The sequence below is a fragment of the Pseudorasbora parva genome, chromosome 17, assembly GCF_024679245.1.
Source record: "Pseudorasbora parva isolate DD20220531a chromosome 17, ASM2467924v1, whole genome shotgun sequence".
Classification (NCBI taxonomy): domain Eukaryota; kingdom Metazoa; phylum Chordata; class Actinopteri; order Cypriniformes; family Gobionidae; genus Pseudorasbora; species Pseudorasbora parva.
Window position 1 is genome coordinate 20561318 of NC_090188.1, and position 17213 is coordinate 20578530.

A 17213-nucleotide genomic window follows, 5' to 3' on the forward strand; every position below is an offset into this window, starting at 1 on the left:
ATTTGATCACATTTTAAACACCATTGGGTAGTTTCAAATTTCCAGTCGTTGGGTTAAACCTGCTGGGTTGCAAAGCTTGGTTCATTCTACCCAGCGCTTGGTTGTTTCACGTGCTTGTTTAAATTCGCTCCCAAACTGTCATTTTGAAAGGACAATTCAAAAGGCAAAGCCACTGGATGTTTTAAGATAAGTTCATATGTTTTCATTAATAATCATTTTAATAAGCATAATTATAGTTTTTTTTTTCTTCTTCGCGGCAACAATTCTTAAGCTTACATGACGTTAAGACGACAAAAGTTTTACCTCAGAATCCGATGCAATGTAACGTTACTGACTCGTGTTAGTTTAGGTAGGCATGTGAGACGATAGATTAATACAGTTTGTGATTACACGGAACCCGTGATCCTGTTACGAAAATTAACCACGATTTTATGTAGGGAAGTCACTTCGGTACAAACAGTTACTGAAATAAAAAAAAAAAAATGTGACGCTATCTGTAATATAGTATCGACTCACAAGTACACTATATTCGGTCCCGTAGCTGCGTTTAGTCGCGTCACGCAGGGCTCCAGACTGTAGCCGAATGTATACCAGTGTCTGTATTAAATACTATTTAAATATTACCCTTCCATGTTTTGCGTCTCTGTGTGAATGACGGGGGCGCGTGCGCACGCGCCTCTTCCGTGCCACAGTGACTGGGGACATGAGAATTTACCGTTTCATTTGAGAAAACTGTCATATCATGAACACAGACACTCGAAAGTCACGGCAACCCGTCAAAATAAAAGTTTGATTTAACGTGAATAAAATGACAGAATATATTAGGTTTTAGTTGTCATTGTTGCCAATTTTAACACATTTGTGTGTTGTACCATTTGTCAAGCAATAAAAATGATTGTTTTAAAAGTCTAAACATGCATTCTTCATTTGTTCTTTCATGATTGTCTAGTTTTACAGTAGGCTAATGCACAGGAGAAATTTTAAGAACAACCCAGCAAGAATAACCCAGAATAGCAAATCCATTAATGGTAAAAATTGACTACATTTTGGGTTTTCTCAACAGCCCAGCCTGCTGGGTTAAAATGCCACTGGGTTCTGTCCAATGTTTACCCAGCGCTGAGTTGCCAATTAGGTTGTTTTTAACCCAGCCATTTTAGAGTATATATATATATATATATATATATATATATATATATATATATATATATATATATATATATATATATATATATATATATATATAATATTCCACAGTGCCATTTACACCGCATCTCAAATTATGTACTGTTTAATAGCATTATGTGATGGTGATTATGAAAACCATGTTGGATTATATTGGCCACCTCCTTTACCTTTTAGCATTTATGTTGCCGAAATCCACATTAATCTTATTGGTAACATTTTTTTAACCTTTATTAAACACAATTATTGTTTTATACAGTATTAAGGCTGAAAGTAGGCCTGGCACAAGTGTAAACGATAACATATAGATGAAATGCATATCAAAAGTAATGAAGGCTTGGGAAAAACACACTTGCCAAGACAACGACAAGGAAATGTGACCTGTTAGTTGTAATAAAAATCAACCTTTGGTACATAAATGTTCCCACAGTGGAAATATCACCCAGTTTTGTACAACTGAAAATAATTTTTACATTTAAAGTTGAAATTATAAATCCATTCTTCTTTGGCCTTTAACAACCAATCGATCAGCTTTAAGAAATGTTCAACATAACAAAAGTATTAGGTGTCAACTATTCCTATTCTTTAGGAGAAAGAACCGATTCTCTTACCTGCTGTTTTTGTGAGATTGTTGAACCTGATGAAATGTTGTTCCACTGATAAGAGCGAACTTATGTTCTGCTCAATCTCCTGTTCTCCTATTTTAGTCTCTCATTCTTTCTCCCATAGTCTGTCTTTCCTATTCACCCCACAATGTTTACATTTCACCCCTGGCTTGTGTTAATACACTGACCTTTTAAGTCTGTGTTCAGTCACTTTGCCAGACAAACAACACAGTGCCATGTGAATAAGCTTCAGACTTTACATCTACACTGTAAATATACTGTAAAATACTTGGATATGTAATTTATTAGTACACCAATTAGGTTTAGAACAGTTGACATGCACCCCAAAATAAAAAAGAAATAAAAATAAACTGTTATTTATATTATATATTATTGTATTAATTCATTTTATAATACACTACCATTCCAAAGTCTGCGGTCTGTCAGTAATATTTTATTTCATATTTCACTTACTCAACAAGGATGCATTAAATTGTTCAAAGTGACCACAAAGACAATTACTGTATAATAATTTCAAACTTTAGAAAGATCATTTAAAATAAATTATGCTTTTTTTTAACTTTCCATTCAATTCTGGAAAAAAACACAGTTTCCAGAAAACTTTTAAGCAGCACTGTTTTCAACAATGATAATAATAAGAAATGAGCATCAAATAAGCATATTCAAATGATTTCTGAAGGATTTTAAAAATCTTACCAGCCCCAAACTTTTTTAAACAGTAGTGTATATATTTAATGTCAAATACATTTTTAAAGAAATATGTGTGAGCTATAAAGTATACAATCTCAAAAGACCTCCAGCAGTATCTTTGCAGATAATAATGGGTCAACGGACCCCTGTTTGAAAACCCTGGCATTCAACATAAGTTACACAACCACTTGATAGTCATCGCTAATCCATATGCTCGCATTGATTGGATTGTGCTTATGCAAACACATAAAATATCCATGTGACCCACCTCTCTCGCTGACGCTCTCGATCTCCACATCTTCACAGCTGGTGTACTCCGGTGTCGAACCGGCCTCTTCCTCTGAGCTGCTGACGGACATCTGCCTCTTGTTTCCACCCCGTTTGCCCTTATACGGGCGGGGCGGGGGCGGTCGTAGAGACTCCGATTGGTCAGAGCTGAGCGAATCATTGCGGAGCATGCTCTCTGCTTTTTGTCGTTTCGATTTGCGCAGTAGTGCAGCCGAGCCAGGGTCCAGGTGGCTCGGCTGCAGCTTCCTGTCCCATTCCTGAGGCTCCCTAAGTTCAGGGGGGCCTGTGGGCATGGCAGGACCCACCCTGAACCCCGGAGCTGGCGGCTGTGGGGTGTGGTTCGTTTTAGCGGGAGGACCCTGCACAGCCGGTGCACCCTGCAAACCTGTGCCCCCCGCGGTCCTCTCTGGCACATAGGCCTGTTTCTGGCCATCCAGCGAGGTCTGTCGCCCTTCTGCCCATCGTCGTGCACCTCTGTTGTCCTGGATAATCTCCCCTGATTTGGGACGTATACGTCCATCAGGCTCCGCCGGCCGGAGTTTGGCCGGTTGAGGTGAAGCATTTGAGTCAGTCCTGCACTGTTCCCTGGGTGGTTTCTGCTCCCCCTCAGTCCTCCTAGTTTCAGGACTGTCATGCTCCTGAGAGCGAGTCTTCAACAGTCTTCGACTTTCTCTCCGATTTTCTCCGGTCTCTCGCTCTTCGGAACCCTGGGATTGGATTTTGGATAGCCCTCGCCGCCTCTCTCCTCTTGGCCCTGGCTTGCCATTCTGATCAGAGGCTGCTGGTGGCTTTTTTCTAGAGGTAAAATAATCACACAGCATCAGAGCTTCAGACAGTTGCACACCCTTTTTTAAGCAGGCACAATATGATAAGTGTCAAGTAGTATGTCTGTCCACATTGAAAGTAACTAAATGCTATTTTAATGAGAATTCACCATGGTTGAAGTTGAAGAAGACATCACAGCGCAACGCAACGCATCAAAAATAGAAGCCAAATGAGTGGCACAATGTCCTGATGCGCCCCGCTTGACATAAAAAGTGTCTGCAGGCCTGAGCTGGTTTAATCTGGTCTTCAATTGATCTAAATGGGGTCCCAGCCAGTCTAAGCTGGTTTTTATCTAGTTAAGTAGGTCTACCACCCTAACAGTTAAAAAGTGCCCAAAATCTTTCTGAAGTTAGGCAATAGATATGCCTAACCATTAATACCAGGCTAAGAGACCAACCAATACCAGAAAACCAGTTTAGTCTAAATTGGAAATGAAGCACAAGTTTTATCAACAGATTTCTATTCTAATACAAAATTATACAACAGACATGGCAAAATGCAACATTTAAAAGAAAGGATGTTTTGTTATAGCCTTTGTAGCAAGGGTGCCACCATCTTGCAGTACTACAACCTGTGACATCAGGGGGTTGTTTGTCTTGCCTTAGTTCAACAAACACAGCATTAGAGAGAGACAGTGGAGGACAGGTAGTGAAAGATAAAGACAGAGACTATGAAAGATGGAAACTGGAAAGCCACAAGGCATCAGAAGACAAAAGGGTCACCACTATTGCATTGCTTCTGGATGGAAAAATGAGTTTTACAGTGTTAAAGCAAAGGACAAAACAGTCCATTTTCATAAACTGAGAACAATACCGCTTAGCTTCCTGATAAACATTCAAACACAAGTCCCACTACCACAAGATTTCCATTCTTGGCTATACAATATGTTGCCAAAATGACTGTCAGAAATGAAAATGAATCACCACCATTATAAACACCCATTTGTCATTCCACAACATACAGAGATCAAAGATGATGCAAACCGCAAAATAAACATTTCTCACTGTGATTTATCAAGTTTACCAATCAGGACTCTGTACATTTGATAATCTCCAAACGTTATCCCGAATTGATCGTTTTTTTTTTATATCCTTTTGCATTGTGCAATAAAGCTTTTACACCATATTTTTCTTCAATGCTGGAATCCTGAATTATTTCTGTTCACCACAGCAATTAATAGCAATCACTACTTACTGACAGATTTAATCAAAAGCCAGAATCAAAACTATAACAATCTTCATTAATCCAACAGAGTCAACAACCCTGTGACGTCACATGTAGTACTGCAAGATGTTGGCACCCTGTTACAAAAGCTATAACAAAATATATTGTTTTATTTTAAATGGTTATATTTATCATGTGGTTTTTGAATAGAGTGGAAATCAATTTACTAAATAATGTTAATTTGACTGACTGCTTTATTTCCACTAAGATATTTTCTTCAGCATGGAAGGCTGAGACTTAAATAGAAGAGATACCTTTTAAAACTTTTTAATCGGCTTTGTGACAAATTGAACAAATTGTTCGTTGTTGTTTACTATTGCTGTGATCTCATGTGAGTGACAGGTTGCTGGAGGGGAGGGATTATTGTCCTGCTTTCGCAGCAGTGCACACGTCATGGGAGAAGAGATGTCATTGCAAAAAGGAAAGGATTAAAGATTATGAGAGCACATGAATTAGGGATGCACCAAAAAGAAAGTTCTGGACCGAAACCAAAACTTCTGGATGCTCTTGGCCAAAAACTGAAACCAAAAATGCTTTTCAAAAAAAATTTAGTTAGTTAGTTACAAATAAAGTAAGGTCTAACTTGTGTGTAATAATTAAGCCTTAATGTAAAATAACACTATAGTGTTCACTGTATGAAATATAGATTAATTAAAAAAACGAGTTAAAGCTGTGTTTTGTTGTTTGATTAGCATTAATGTCTAAGAAGCATGTATTTATAGGTTGCTGTCACTTTAAGACAACATATAATATAGTCATATATTAATAATATAATATATAATATAATATAATTAATATAATGTATTTTAGACATCTAATATAATAATAATATAGACATCTAATATAATAATACACATCGGATTTCTTTCTTAACTTTTAAGTTTACTTAAGACATAACCAACAGTGTTCACAAGAATACTTTGCCGAGACTGGTAGTTTGACGTAAATGTTTTGTGTTTGTGTCCATTGAAGCGCACGGAGATGCAAAAGAGGAATCAATTCTGTGTGCCACATAATCTGTGCGCGTGCCATTCTGGTGTGTGTGTGCGGCTGTGCACCAGTACTGAATTAATATTGCAACGTAACAATTAAACTGCAAAACACATGCGTGACGAACTGTTAGCGAGGTAGCATATATTTTTTGCTCATATTTTCAGCTGTTTTTCTCTTTGGGCCAAAACTGAAAATGCAATTTTCACCTATAATTTTTGGCGGCCCCCATTTCTGTGCATCCCTAACATAAACAGGAAAAAAATGCAATGCACATGGATTATATGGAAAAAGGTTAACTTAATATGAATCTAGATGTTGTATTGAGAGATAGGTTGAAGTGTACCTATCTTGTGGAGGTTCACTGCGTGAGCGCGATGACGGCGTGTCAGCTGACCCTGTAGAGGGGCCTTTTCTGGGGTCGGTTGGGGCATGGGACTGGGTGTCATGGGCAGTAGAAACGGAGGAGTCGAGAGGGTTCTGAGACCTAGAGCGCATCTTCTTCTCTCCAACGGGGTCTCCACACATGGCTGGTTCACTCACTGCTGACCCCAGCTCTCCAGGCTTGGGCCCATGGCTGGGAAACCATTCTCCTGATTTAGTGAGTATGTCCTGTTGCCTTCGGCACTGGTTACATACCCACATTACCTGGGGAAGAAGAAATATCATATTTTAAACTCATGTCAGCGTTGCTGCGTGAGAATGGTCAGCAACAAATTAATGGGGGGGGGGGGGTAGACAAAATGAGGATATGGCACATTCATGCAGTTCATTATTCCAGGTCAACGACATCAGGTGTTTCCATTATAAAGGACAAATCTTTAAAAATATACCTGGTGTAAAACACACTTTCCTTGCATCTTGAATACACACTCAAAAATGCTGGGTTAGAAACAACCCAAGTTGGGTTGGAAATGGACAAACCCAGAAATTGGGCTGTTTGAACCCTAGTAAGTAAACCCATTCAAACAACCCAATTTCTGGGTTTGTCCAACCCAGCCTTTTTAGAGTGCATGGCATCATTATTTCCCAGAAATATACATTTTAAGGAATAAGTCATAAATAATAATATTTATTATAATGATAATAATAATTATTATTGTATCATTATCATTATATAATTTATTTTAAAAAGTGCATTTTAAACTGTATTAAACAACAGTTTACAATAAGGTATCATTAGTTAATGCATTAACTAACATTAACTAACAATGAGCAATAAATTTGTTGCAGTATTTATTAATCTTTGTTAACAGTTAATAAAATACAATTATCCGTTGATGTTAGCCAAGTTTTATTATATGAACAGATACAACTTTTGATATCAGTAAATGTTGAAATTATAATTAACTAAGATTAATGAATGCATTACAAGTCAGTTTACGTAATTGTTAGCTCATGTATAATGTAGTTAATTAATGTTGACAAATGGAACCCCATGGGATTTTTAATTATTTGGATTTTTAATCAACTAATATGGGACCATAAGTTCACATGAAACATGTCTTCACTGACAGCGGGTCTACAAAGCTACAGACGAAAGCCTGCATGTTGCCAGTTAAACTGTTCTCCATCATGTAGTGACCAAAAATAAGAGCTGAGGCGTTAAAAAATAGCTAATCTGGCAGAGATTGAAACCCTGCGATACATGACTCAGGTCTGACAGACAAAACGGCAGCCCGCTATAAGGGATAATGTAGGCAGGAGGAGGTGTGAACTGAAAAAATGAGACAGAAAGGAAACTGTTGTGCCAGCAGGGATAAATGTAAAGACAAACAATGCATATAAGGTAGTGATGTTAGCTGACAGAAGGTGGGTGTTGTTAAAACAAGAGGTTGAAACTTGAAATTGCAAGGACCGTGGGATGTAATCACATGCCCACAGAGCAAAGGCATTGACCGTGGTCACTGTGGGAAGATTCGCAGGAACTGTGGGGAAAAGCATGGAGGGTCGTGCCGCGCTACACTCAAACATTAGCAGCGCTATCCATCACCCTCCTCCACACACACACATAGAAAGCCTGCCTGCTGATTCCTTTAGCAGGAGGATCAGGAGCGAGGAACACAAAAGATCTTGGCACATTCCAAAATTTTCTCCTTTTTTTCCACTTCCCTCCTCCAGATTGCTTTTGATTAAAAGCTTGGGAGGTTGAGCGAGAGAGTAAGCGAGGGAGAGACACGCATCAACACGTCTATATTTATCCAGGCAGCCGCCCAGCACCATTGGGGATATGTTAAAAAATTCCCCAGCTCACTGCATAACTTTACTCAGTGAAGACTACCATTGATCCTGCGGATGCAAGGCCAAGCAAGTGATCTTACACAGCGCAAACACACACATAGACGCAAACATATACACACGTAAGCTTACGCACACACGCAGCCTTCTGCTGTTGATGTCCTTGCCAGACAAACATGCTCTGTGGTTATAGTCGGAAAACGAAATGTTCAAATGTGCCACCTGCTACCAGAACTCCTGTCCTAGTTTCCATTTCTTTTAGTTTCTTCTTTTACTTTCTGTCACTCAACTAACTTATTTAATAAATCCAAGCTCAAAATGAAAATGCACATGATTTTGGCTGCTGGAACCATAAAATTAACAAAATCCACACATTATTCTTATATTTTAATACCATACAAATTTTTTGAAAAGTAACATCAATAAAAGAATTTTGGGAAATAAAACCCTCATCCCTTGGAATTCACACACTCAATCATCTTTATCGAGACCCATCATCACTCTGCATCAGTATCAGACATTAACCTTTTCATTTAAAAAAGGCAATATTTGTCCCCTGGAATATTTTTCTTTTTAAACATGTTTTTCCCCCTAGCCATACCCATAAAAAATGTGTCACCCATTAAAACCACATACTTCAAAAGTAGCTTTAGTAATGATAATTAGAAGTTTGGTTAAGTTAGTTTTTTTATAGCTATTTCAAAAGCTAGTTATTTATTTTGTTCTTCAACTTATTTATTTTAGTTAGCTAAGGCAACATTCATATATTAAAGCTGCACTATGTAATTTGTCCGTCCCTAGAGGGCGCCTATTCAAAACAAAGGTGTAGTTTATTGATGCCAAGTTTGAGCTCAGAATCTTGGGACATGTGGTCTTCACCTCAAAGCCAGTAGAAAATAGGATTCGGGCAGAAATCATGTTGATGGATGCGATTATTAACATTACTGTAGTATGAAGCAGAGCACACGCCTCGCGAACAACGGGACGCGTGCGCCATTACTGCTTTTCCAGTCATGAGTATGAGGTAACACAGATACATATTAGTTTATCATATTAGATACATTTAAATGTGTTTAAAATGATGTTATGACGTTACTCTGTGCGTTCACTCGGTGGCTGCTGAGACACTTGTTGCACATTGCTAAGAGTAAAGCGTTTTTGCCAAAGAAAACCGAGGGTAATGCAGTTGACACAATTTACAGGTGACTCCATCAGACGTCCCGGCTCTTTGGTTAAAATAGCAATTTTCTCACATTTTACAAATAGTTGGAAACATTTGGGGTATTGTAAGAACTCAACTGATACAAATATATAACACTGGCATAGTGGTTTTTGGATATTTTACTGCAAACATACTACATAGTGCACCTTCAAGTTAAAGTTTTCAGTTAAATATTCAGATTTTATTTCAGCTTTATTTTAATTACAGAAATGTAATTATAAGTTTTAACTAATAATGTCAATTCGGCGTCTAATACAGCAAATACAAATACAAACATTCTGTCTATATTAAATATTAGACAGACAAAAAAAATAAAAAATTCAGCAGGGTTTACTATACATTTGCACTATATGGGGAATTTTTGTAGCAATTTTGACCCAAAACCCTGGTTACTCTACTCTATACATCTGGCTAATTAAACACAATTTTGATTTGAAAACAAACAAAAAAACGCACACGCATGGCATGGTGGCAGTGGTGTGGATAAAGCGATGGCGTGGTGTGTACGGGGCAGAAAGGGGCAAGAGGGGCAGCCCTCTTACAATGAAAAAGCATTATGCTGTGATTGAACAGTGCTGGCTGAGCTCCAAACTAATCTAAAGTAAATCAGCAGCAGAATCCCCAGCTGTCAGGCACAGACCCCGACCCTCCCCACATGGATTACAACACACAAATACCAGCCGCCTCTCCTCCAACAACCCACAGAACTGTACAGAGTGCCAGAGAGGGACACTTGTTCTCAGATCACAAATCACTTATAGGCAACAAGACAGGAGGAGGCAGCTGTTTTAATCAAGACAAACTGCTTTCATATTATTTGTTCATGTACAGACAGTAAAAGTGGATTAATAATGCACAGCTCATTACAGAACGTTTCAATTCAGCAATTGATTTGTAATTCAACAAACTGAGTTTACTCAAGATATTTTCCTTGCAAAAAGGCTTTTTCTCCCTGTAAAAGCACAAGACAGTTGTGAATGCCAGAAGATCTGTGCTAAGCAACATGGTGGTAGATAGAAAAGCAAAGAAAAAGTGCTGCCGGGGGTGTAAAATCCATATCCCGGTGGTCTTTAGGTGTAGGGACAATCTCACAAAAGATATGAAGCCAAGCCACACAGGTTTATGAGAAATATACAATAATGTAGATATTTTTTTTCTAAAATATTTTCAATTTAAAGAAAAAAATTAACAAAATAGTTACAAAAGTTTTTGCTATGGTACCAAAATTGGTATCAAGAACATTGAAATTTGTAATATTGACTGACGCTATTCATGTGAGTACCACAGCGCATGCGTGATGCTGCAGGAGCTGGCCATACATATCTAAATATGGTTTCATTATAAATATGGTGATTATCTCTAAGGTGGACACCCAACTTAATATAAGATATTTACCATCAGAATCTAACCATGTAATGTGAAAAAATTTAAAAGACAGCCAGCTGTTTATTATCATGCCCCAACAGTAGGGGTGCCTTTTACCCCAAACACCATATTTTTACATAAAAACTGTTGCTTTGAATACCTTGAACAAAACTGTACTTTGGGACAAAGGTCTTGTTAATGTTTTGCTACATAAATCTACATTAAATAAAACATTAAATATTAGATCAAATCAACGCAGAGTCAACTTTGCGTTGCTGTCCGCGATTACATCAAGGATCAGCTCAATTTCCACAGGCATCATCAAAAGAGGTCCTTAAGAAAGATGCCGAACTGATTTTTTGTGCTATCTAGTGGCTTAAAAAAAGAATAAGCCCCCGTTAGCCCTGTTGTACCCTAATAGCTGGCAGAAAATTAACAGCATCTTTTTCTTCCAGTGAACATATTCCACTGATATTTGGCAGGACAATGTTTTCTTTTCTAATCAGACAGAAGATGTAAAAATGGCTTTCCAGATTGTGGAAAAAAGTTTTTAGCATTAAGACTACGAGCATTAAGGAAATCAGAAAGACATACCATTAGATATTTCAAACAAACACTATTACATTATGCTTGTGACAATTGGTTAACCAATAATAATTGTTAGCAGGAAACAGAAAAAAAATATGAACTAAAAAATCTGGTTCCAGCTTTGATTTCATAAAACAAAAACAAGCTATAGGCTCAACATTATTACAAACAATCCCAGGGGTCTGTGAGAGGAAAAATAGAGGGCATAAAGGAGCAGAGAAGACCATTGCAGGATACTCGTCAAACTCCTGCAGGTGATGGGCTAATTATCAAGCTAATTAACATCTGCTAATGATCAGTAAAGGCCCTGGTACCCGTGAGGTGCTCTGTCCAGAAGGAAGACCAGAGGACAGAGTGTGTTTTTTGGACTGAGCAGAATCTCACATGCCAACCATCACATGAATGAACAAATCTCATCAGACCAAAAGATATTACAACTCTACAGATATCCTGTTAAAATCAACTTCAGATTAATCACCTGTAAAAACAAATAAAACAAATTTAAAAAAAATTACATGTAACGCAAAATGGATGAACAATGCAGTTTAAATGGGAAAATCTGCTACAGAATCTTATTTCTCACCACCTCCCTTTTCATTCTCCAAGGATCAGTGTGAAAACAACAGAGAAACACGTTTTTTCTAAGGTGTTAAAGCTCTGTGTTGCTGTTGGAGTGGGACAGTGGATTTGAAATATCCATGCTTTTAGGTGAAGCAAATTCTGTCTATTTTAAACCAGAGATGGAACGGCCATAGGGATAGGGGGTCCACACGTCCCGTTTTTTTCGTGGACAGTCTCGTATGTTTTGTCCTGTATTTCATCTTTTTAAAAATGTTTTTATTGCTAAGCAATCTTCTATCGTGTGAAAATAGCTTAATCAAAGGTAACATTTTCAGTCTAAACACAATACCCTATTGATAGTGAAGGTGGGATCCGATGTCAGTGATAGAGGAGGGCACCTAGGCATGCAGACTGCCTCTACAAATATTTGTTAAAGAATGGGTCGCTTTCGCTTAGTTAATGCAAGTGTGGTCCTATGATAGTTTGCCACTTGTGCAATAAGTCAATTTATGAAGTTTCCTCACTACTAAATATTGCACAGTCAACATTTATTGGTATTGTAAAAAAGTGGAAGCAATTGGGAACAACAGCAACTCAGCCACGAAGTGGTAGGTCTTAAAATCACAGAGTGGGGTCAGCGTATGCTGAGGTGCACAGTGCGCATAAGTTGCCAACTTTCTGCAGCATATAGACCTCCAAACTTTGTGTGGCTTTCGGATTAGCTCAAGAACAGTGCATAGAGCGCTTCATGGAATGGGTTTCCATGGCTGAGCAGATGCAGTGGTGTAAAGCACACCACCACTGGACTCTAAAGCAGTGGAGAAGGTGTTCTCTGGAGTGAGGAATCACGCTTCTCTGTCTGACAGCCCAATGGACAAGTCTGGGTTTGGTGGTTGCCAGGAGAACGGTTCTTGCCTGACTGGATTGTACCAAGTGTAAAGTTTGGGGGGATTATGGGGAGGGGGATTATGGTGTGGGGTTGTTTTTCAGGGGTTGGGCTTGGCCCCTTAGTTCCAGTGAAGGGAATTCTTAATGCTTCAGCATACCAAGACGTTTTGGACAATTTCGTGCTCCCAACAGTTTGGGAATGGCCCCGTTCTGTTTCAACATGACTGCGCACCAGTGCACAAAACAAGGTCCAAAAAGACATGGATGAGCGAGTTTGCTGTGAACAGAGTCCTGACCTCAACCCTATAGAACACCTTTAGGATGAATTAGACTGGAGACCTTCTCGTCCAACATCAGTGCCTGACCTCACAAATGTGCTTCTAGAAGAATGGTTAAAAATTCCCATTAACACACTCCTAAACCTTGTGGAAAGACTTCTTAGAAGAGCAAAGGGTGGGCCAACTCCATATTAAACTCTACGGATTAAGAATGGGATGACATTAAAGTTCATGTGCATGTAAAGGCAGGCGTCCCAAAGCTTTTGGCAAAAAAAAAAAAAAAAACTGAAAAAAAAGTTTAAATTATTACTTTCATTTAAATTATAAATGCTGTAAATACAGATAGACAGACAGATAATTCATGGAAAGTATATTACATTACTAAAATATATAATAATATTATTCAAATAATTTTTATTTATTTATTTAATTATTTAATATATTTTTTAGATAAAAGAGCAAAAAATGAACAATATCAACACTATTAAACACTTTTATTTAGTCCACAAAAAATGAACTTCCCCCATCTCTATGTACGTGTGCTTTATGTGTGGGCATGTGTTATCCAATACAAGCGTGTCCTGGATTACACTAAAGCACTCGTCCCTCTCCACCCTTTCAATGCAAGATTGAGGGAATGTAATAGACAGTGTTTTTCAATCGTCACCTCAAAATATGGTATATAAGTCTGCATATGCTTTTGTGATGCAAGAAAAAATGAGTTCTTGTAGACGTGTTTACATATGCATGAAGAGTACTTGAGCGTGCAGGCAAAGATGTTTGATGTGCATGTATCCAAAACCTATTGTTAAAAGGAGATAACCAAAAGCATCCATGCTGAAATTGACTAATTGATTGATCATCGACAGATCATAAATATCTCCAGTAGCTCTTCTCCATGCAGCACCCCAGTGTGCCCATCACTCACTGAAACAAACCCCTGAACTCCAGGTTCGCAAAAGCTCTGATGATACATTTCTCTCAGTCAAAAATCCGATGCAACACTTGTTTGCATGGTTTCTCTGTCTAAACCACAAACCACTGAGCACACTCAACATCTGTGGTTCACATCTGGCTGGTGGGACGCAACAAAAAGGTCTGTTGCAGGTCTGTTCTGTTGAAGTCAAGGTAAAAACGGAGCTAAAAGTATGTAATAAAATATGAGGAACTATATAATATAATGCAAATAATATATATTTTTTTAAATTAAAATGTAATTAAATTAAAAGGCAGGAGAATGTACAGTAAGATTTCTTTTTAATAAATATTTTTATTCAGCAAGGATCCATTAAATGAATAAAAAAACGTTTGTTAAAGACTTTTATATTGTTACAAAAAAATACTTACTGTTGTTTTTTTGTACGTTCTATAAAAAAGATAAAATATATTAAGCAGCACAACTGTTTTCAACAGTTTCTTGACCAAATCAGCATATTAGGATTATTTCTAAAGAAACATGTTACACTGAAGAAAAGTTCAAATTTGCATCACAGAAATACATTGTATTTTAAATATATTTAATACAATACGCTATATTTAAAGTGTAATAATATCTTACAACATTGCTGCTATATTTTTGATCAAATAAACGCAGCCTTGTGCTGTATATAAAACACTTTAAAACATTTTTAAAAAATAATCCTGAATGTGTTTTGCTGTTAACATCAAAGGTCATCAATAGAGATAAAATAAAAATCAATCATTTTAACATCAGTTTTTCAGCATTTTGGTACTGTGTTGGGAACCAACTGAGAATTGAATTTCCATTACATCATGTAAACGCTAAACAACTGCTGAACATCTTTTCCACCGAGCCATCATCTCACTCCGACTGGCTGTGTTTGACTAGCAACTGAAAGCCTGCCATTCATCACCAGACTCCGCCTCTTCCTCCATCTTGTTAATATCATTTCATTTCCATCATTCGGCGAGATGCGGACAGGCAGGGTCATCTGTTGGTGTCAGGTCCACGCAAACAGGCTGAATAAATGGAGTACTTGAGTTCTGTGAGTGGAGGAAAAGGGAGAACGCGGTTCACGCTTCCACCTCCGACAGCTTGATGAATTGGGGCGGCAACAGGCAGAGCTAGACCCATAATTCAGCATGTTATAAATCCCGGATAAGGATGAAAGACTGCCACAAAAGACATTACTGTCCATTTCATCTAATGAGCCAGTACATCAGCGCCTGGAGACGCTCACCCACCGGCCCTCTCGCAAAACACTTCTTCACCCGTCCCTCGTACAAAGACCATTCTGATTGTTAAATACCGGATCAATAGTGTAAATAATCTATTTCATCTCCCTGCTGATGTTACAAAACCAACTTTCACTCTTTCGTCGCATACATCTCACGCTTGACAACCCATCTGCGGATCGATGCAGTGATAAGTTTAGCTCTACTTCCTCTCCAAACATCGGACCTTCTTTGAATTAAGCAGATTGATGACGTCTAACGCAACGCCTCCCATAGTGCCGCCAGCCATTTGTGCGTATGTGCATTTCATTGTCGCATTACTCGTCCCTGTAGACCTCAAACCCAAATCCCCACTAGCTGGATCGGTCTTATATTTTCACTAAATAAAGTCCTGCTGGAGGCCTGACAAAAAGCCGTTTAAAAAGACAATTGTTCTCAGGGTTATTGTAATTATTAAAGGTTATTATTAGTATTGAAATGAAGTAACAGTTGTAGGATTGAAAATAATAAAAAGATATTTTATATTTGAAATTGAACAAAGAAATTTCCTTTACTGTTTTCAACAACCCCCATCTTTCTTATCAAAAGAGCCATTTGGAATTCCTAAAGACAAAGAGGCTGAAGGCCTGTAGGCCAAATGTGTGTCACGCATTCAGTATAGTGGGAAAGTTTGGTCTGATTGGTCAGTTTGAATGTCTCACAGTACGGTTTCAGTCACATTTACATTTAATCATTTTGCAGACGCTTTTATCCAAAGCGACTTACAAAAAGGGGAGAGCAATAGAAGCATGAAACAAACAAGGGCAACAACCTGTAAGAGCTGTAAGAAGTCTTAATCGAGCTGTAAGAAGGCTTAATCGAGCACAGTAAACAAACAAATGTATTCATTTATTTTTTCCAAACAAACAAACAAACAAACAGAACATTTTATTGGATAGTTAAGTGCTAGTCTTTATAGGTCAGGTGCAGTTGGAAAAGATGTGTCTTAAAGGGTTAGTTCACCCAAAAATGAAAATCGTTTCATTAATTACTCACCCTCATGCCGTTGGACACCCGTAACACCTTCGTTCATCTTCAGAACACAAATTAAGATATTTTTGTTGAAAGCTGATGGCTGAGAAAGGCTTCAGAAAGGCCTCCATTGGCATTCAGTACATTTACACTGACCCACTCACAAGACCCATAAAAGGCACTAACACATCGATACAAAGTCCATCTTACAGTGGCTGTGCAATAATGTTACAATGCAACGAAAATAGTTTTTGTGCGCAAAAAAATCAAAATAATGACTTTATCCGGCAAGTTATTGTCTTCCGTGTAGGTCTCTGGCGTGAACTCACGCGATAGCGGCGCTCCTCCTCTTCCGGGTCATGTATCGAACAGCGGAACTGCATCATATTCTCGCGCATACGTTGAGTTCACGTCAATAACTTTTGGTGGATAAAGTCGTTATTTTGTGCGCACAAAAACTATTTTCGCCGCGTTGCTACATTATTGTACAGCCACTGTATTGAGATGGACTTTGTATCGATGTGTTTAGTGCCTTTATGGGTCTTGTGAGTGGGAATATACTGAATGCCAATGGAGGCCTTTTTGAAGCCTTTCTCAGCCATCAGCTTTCAACAAAAATATCTTCATTTGTGTTTTGAAGATGAACGAAGGACTTACGGGTGTCGAACGGTAAGAGGGTGAGTAATTGATTAAATAATTTTCATTTTTGGGTGAACTAACCCTTTTAGATGCTTTTTGAAAATGGCTACAGACTCGGCTGCTCGAATTGAGATCGGTAGGTCATTCCACTTGGTTGGGAACTTGTCCAGGAAAATGTCCGTGAGAGTGATTTCATGCCTCTTTGGGATGGAACCACGAGGCGTCACTCACTTGCAGAAAGCTAGCTTCTGGAGGCTGTGTTAGTCTGAACAAGCGAGTTTAGGTATATTGGTGCAGAGCCAGTGGTTGCTTTGTAGGCGAGCACCAGTGCCTCGAATTTGATGCGAGCAGCCATTGGCAACCAGTGCAATCTGATGAAGAGAGGCGTGGACGTGCGCTCTC

At 38.3% G+C, this 17213-nt stretch overlaps 1 protein-coding gene across 5 annotated transcripts in view; it reads right to left on the reverse strand.

Annotated features, from left to right (window-relative positions):
* Window positions 1–17213, reverse strand: part of LOC137044705 (regulating synaptic membrane exocytosis protein 3-like) — a 102609-nt gene that overhangs the window by 38289 nt on the left and 47107 nt on the right. For all 5 annotated transcript variants that reach the window (XM_067420949.1, XM_067420954.1, XM_067420955.1 and 2 more), the window contains 2 exons: window positions 6172–6473; window positions 2767–3581 (listed from right to left, as the gene is read on the reverse strand). In XM_067420949.1, the coding sequence (XP_067277050.1) occupies window positions 2767–3581; window positions 6172–6473 (1117 nt within the window). The remainder of the gene's footprint in view (window positions 1–2766; window positions 3582–6171; window positions 6474–17213) is intronic.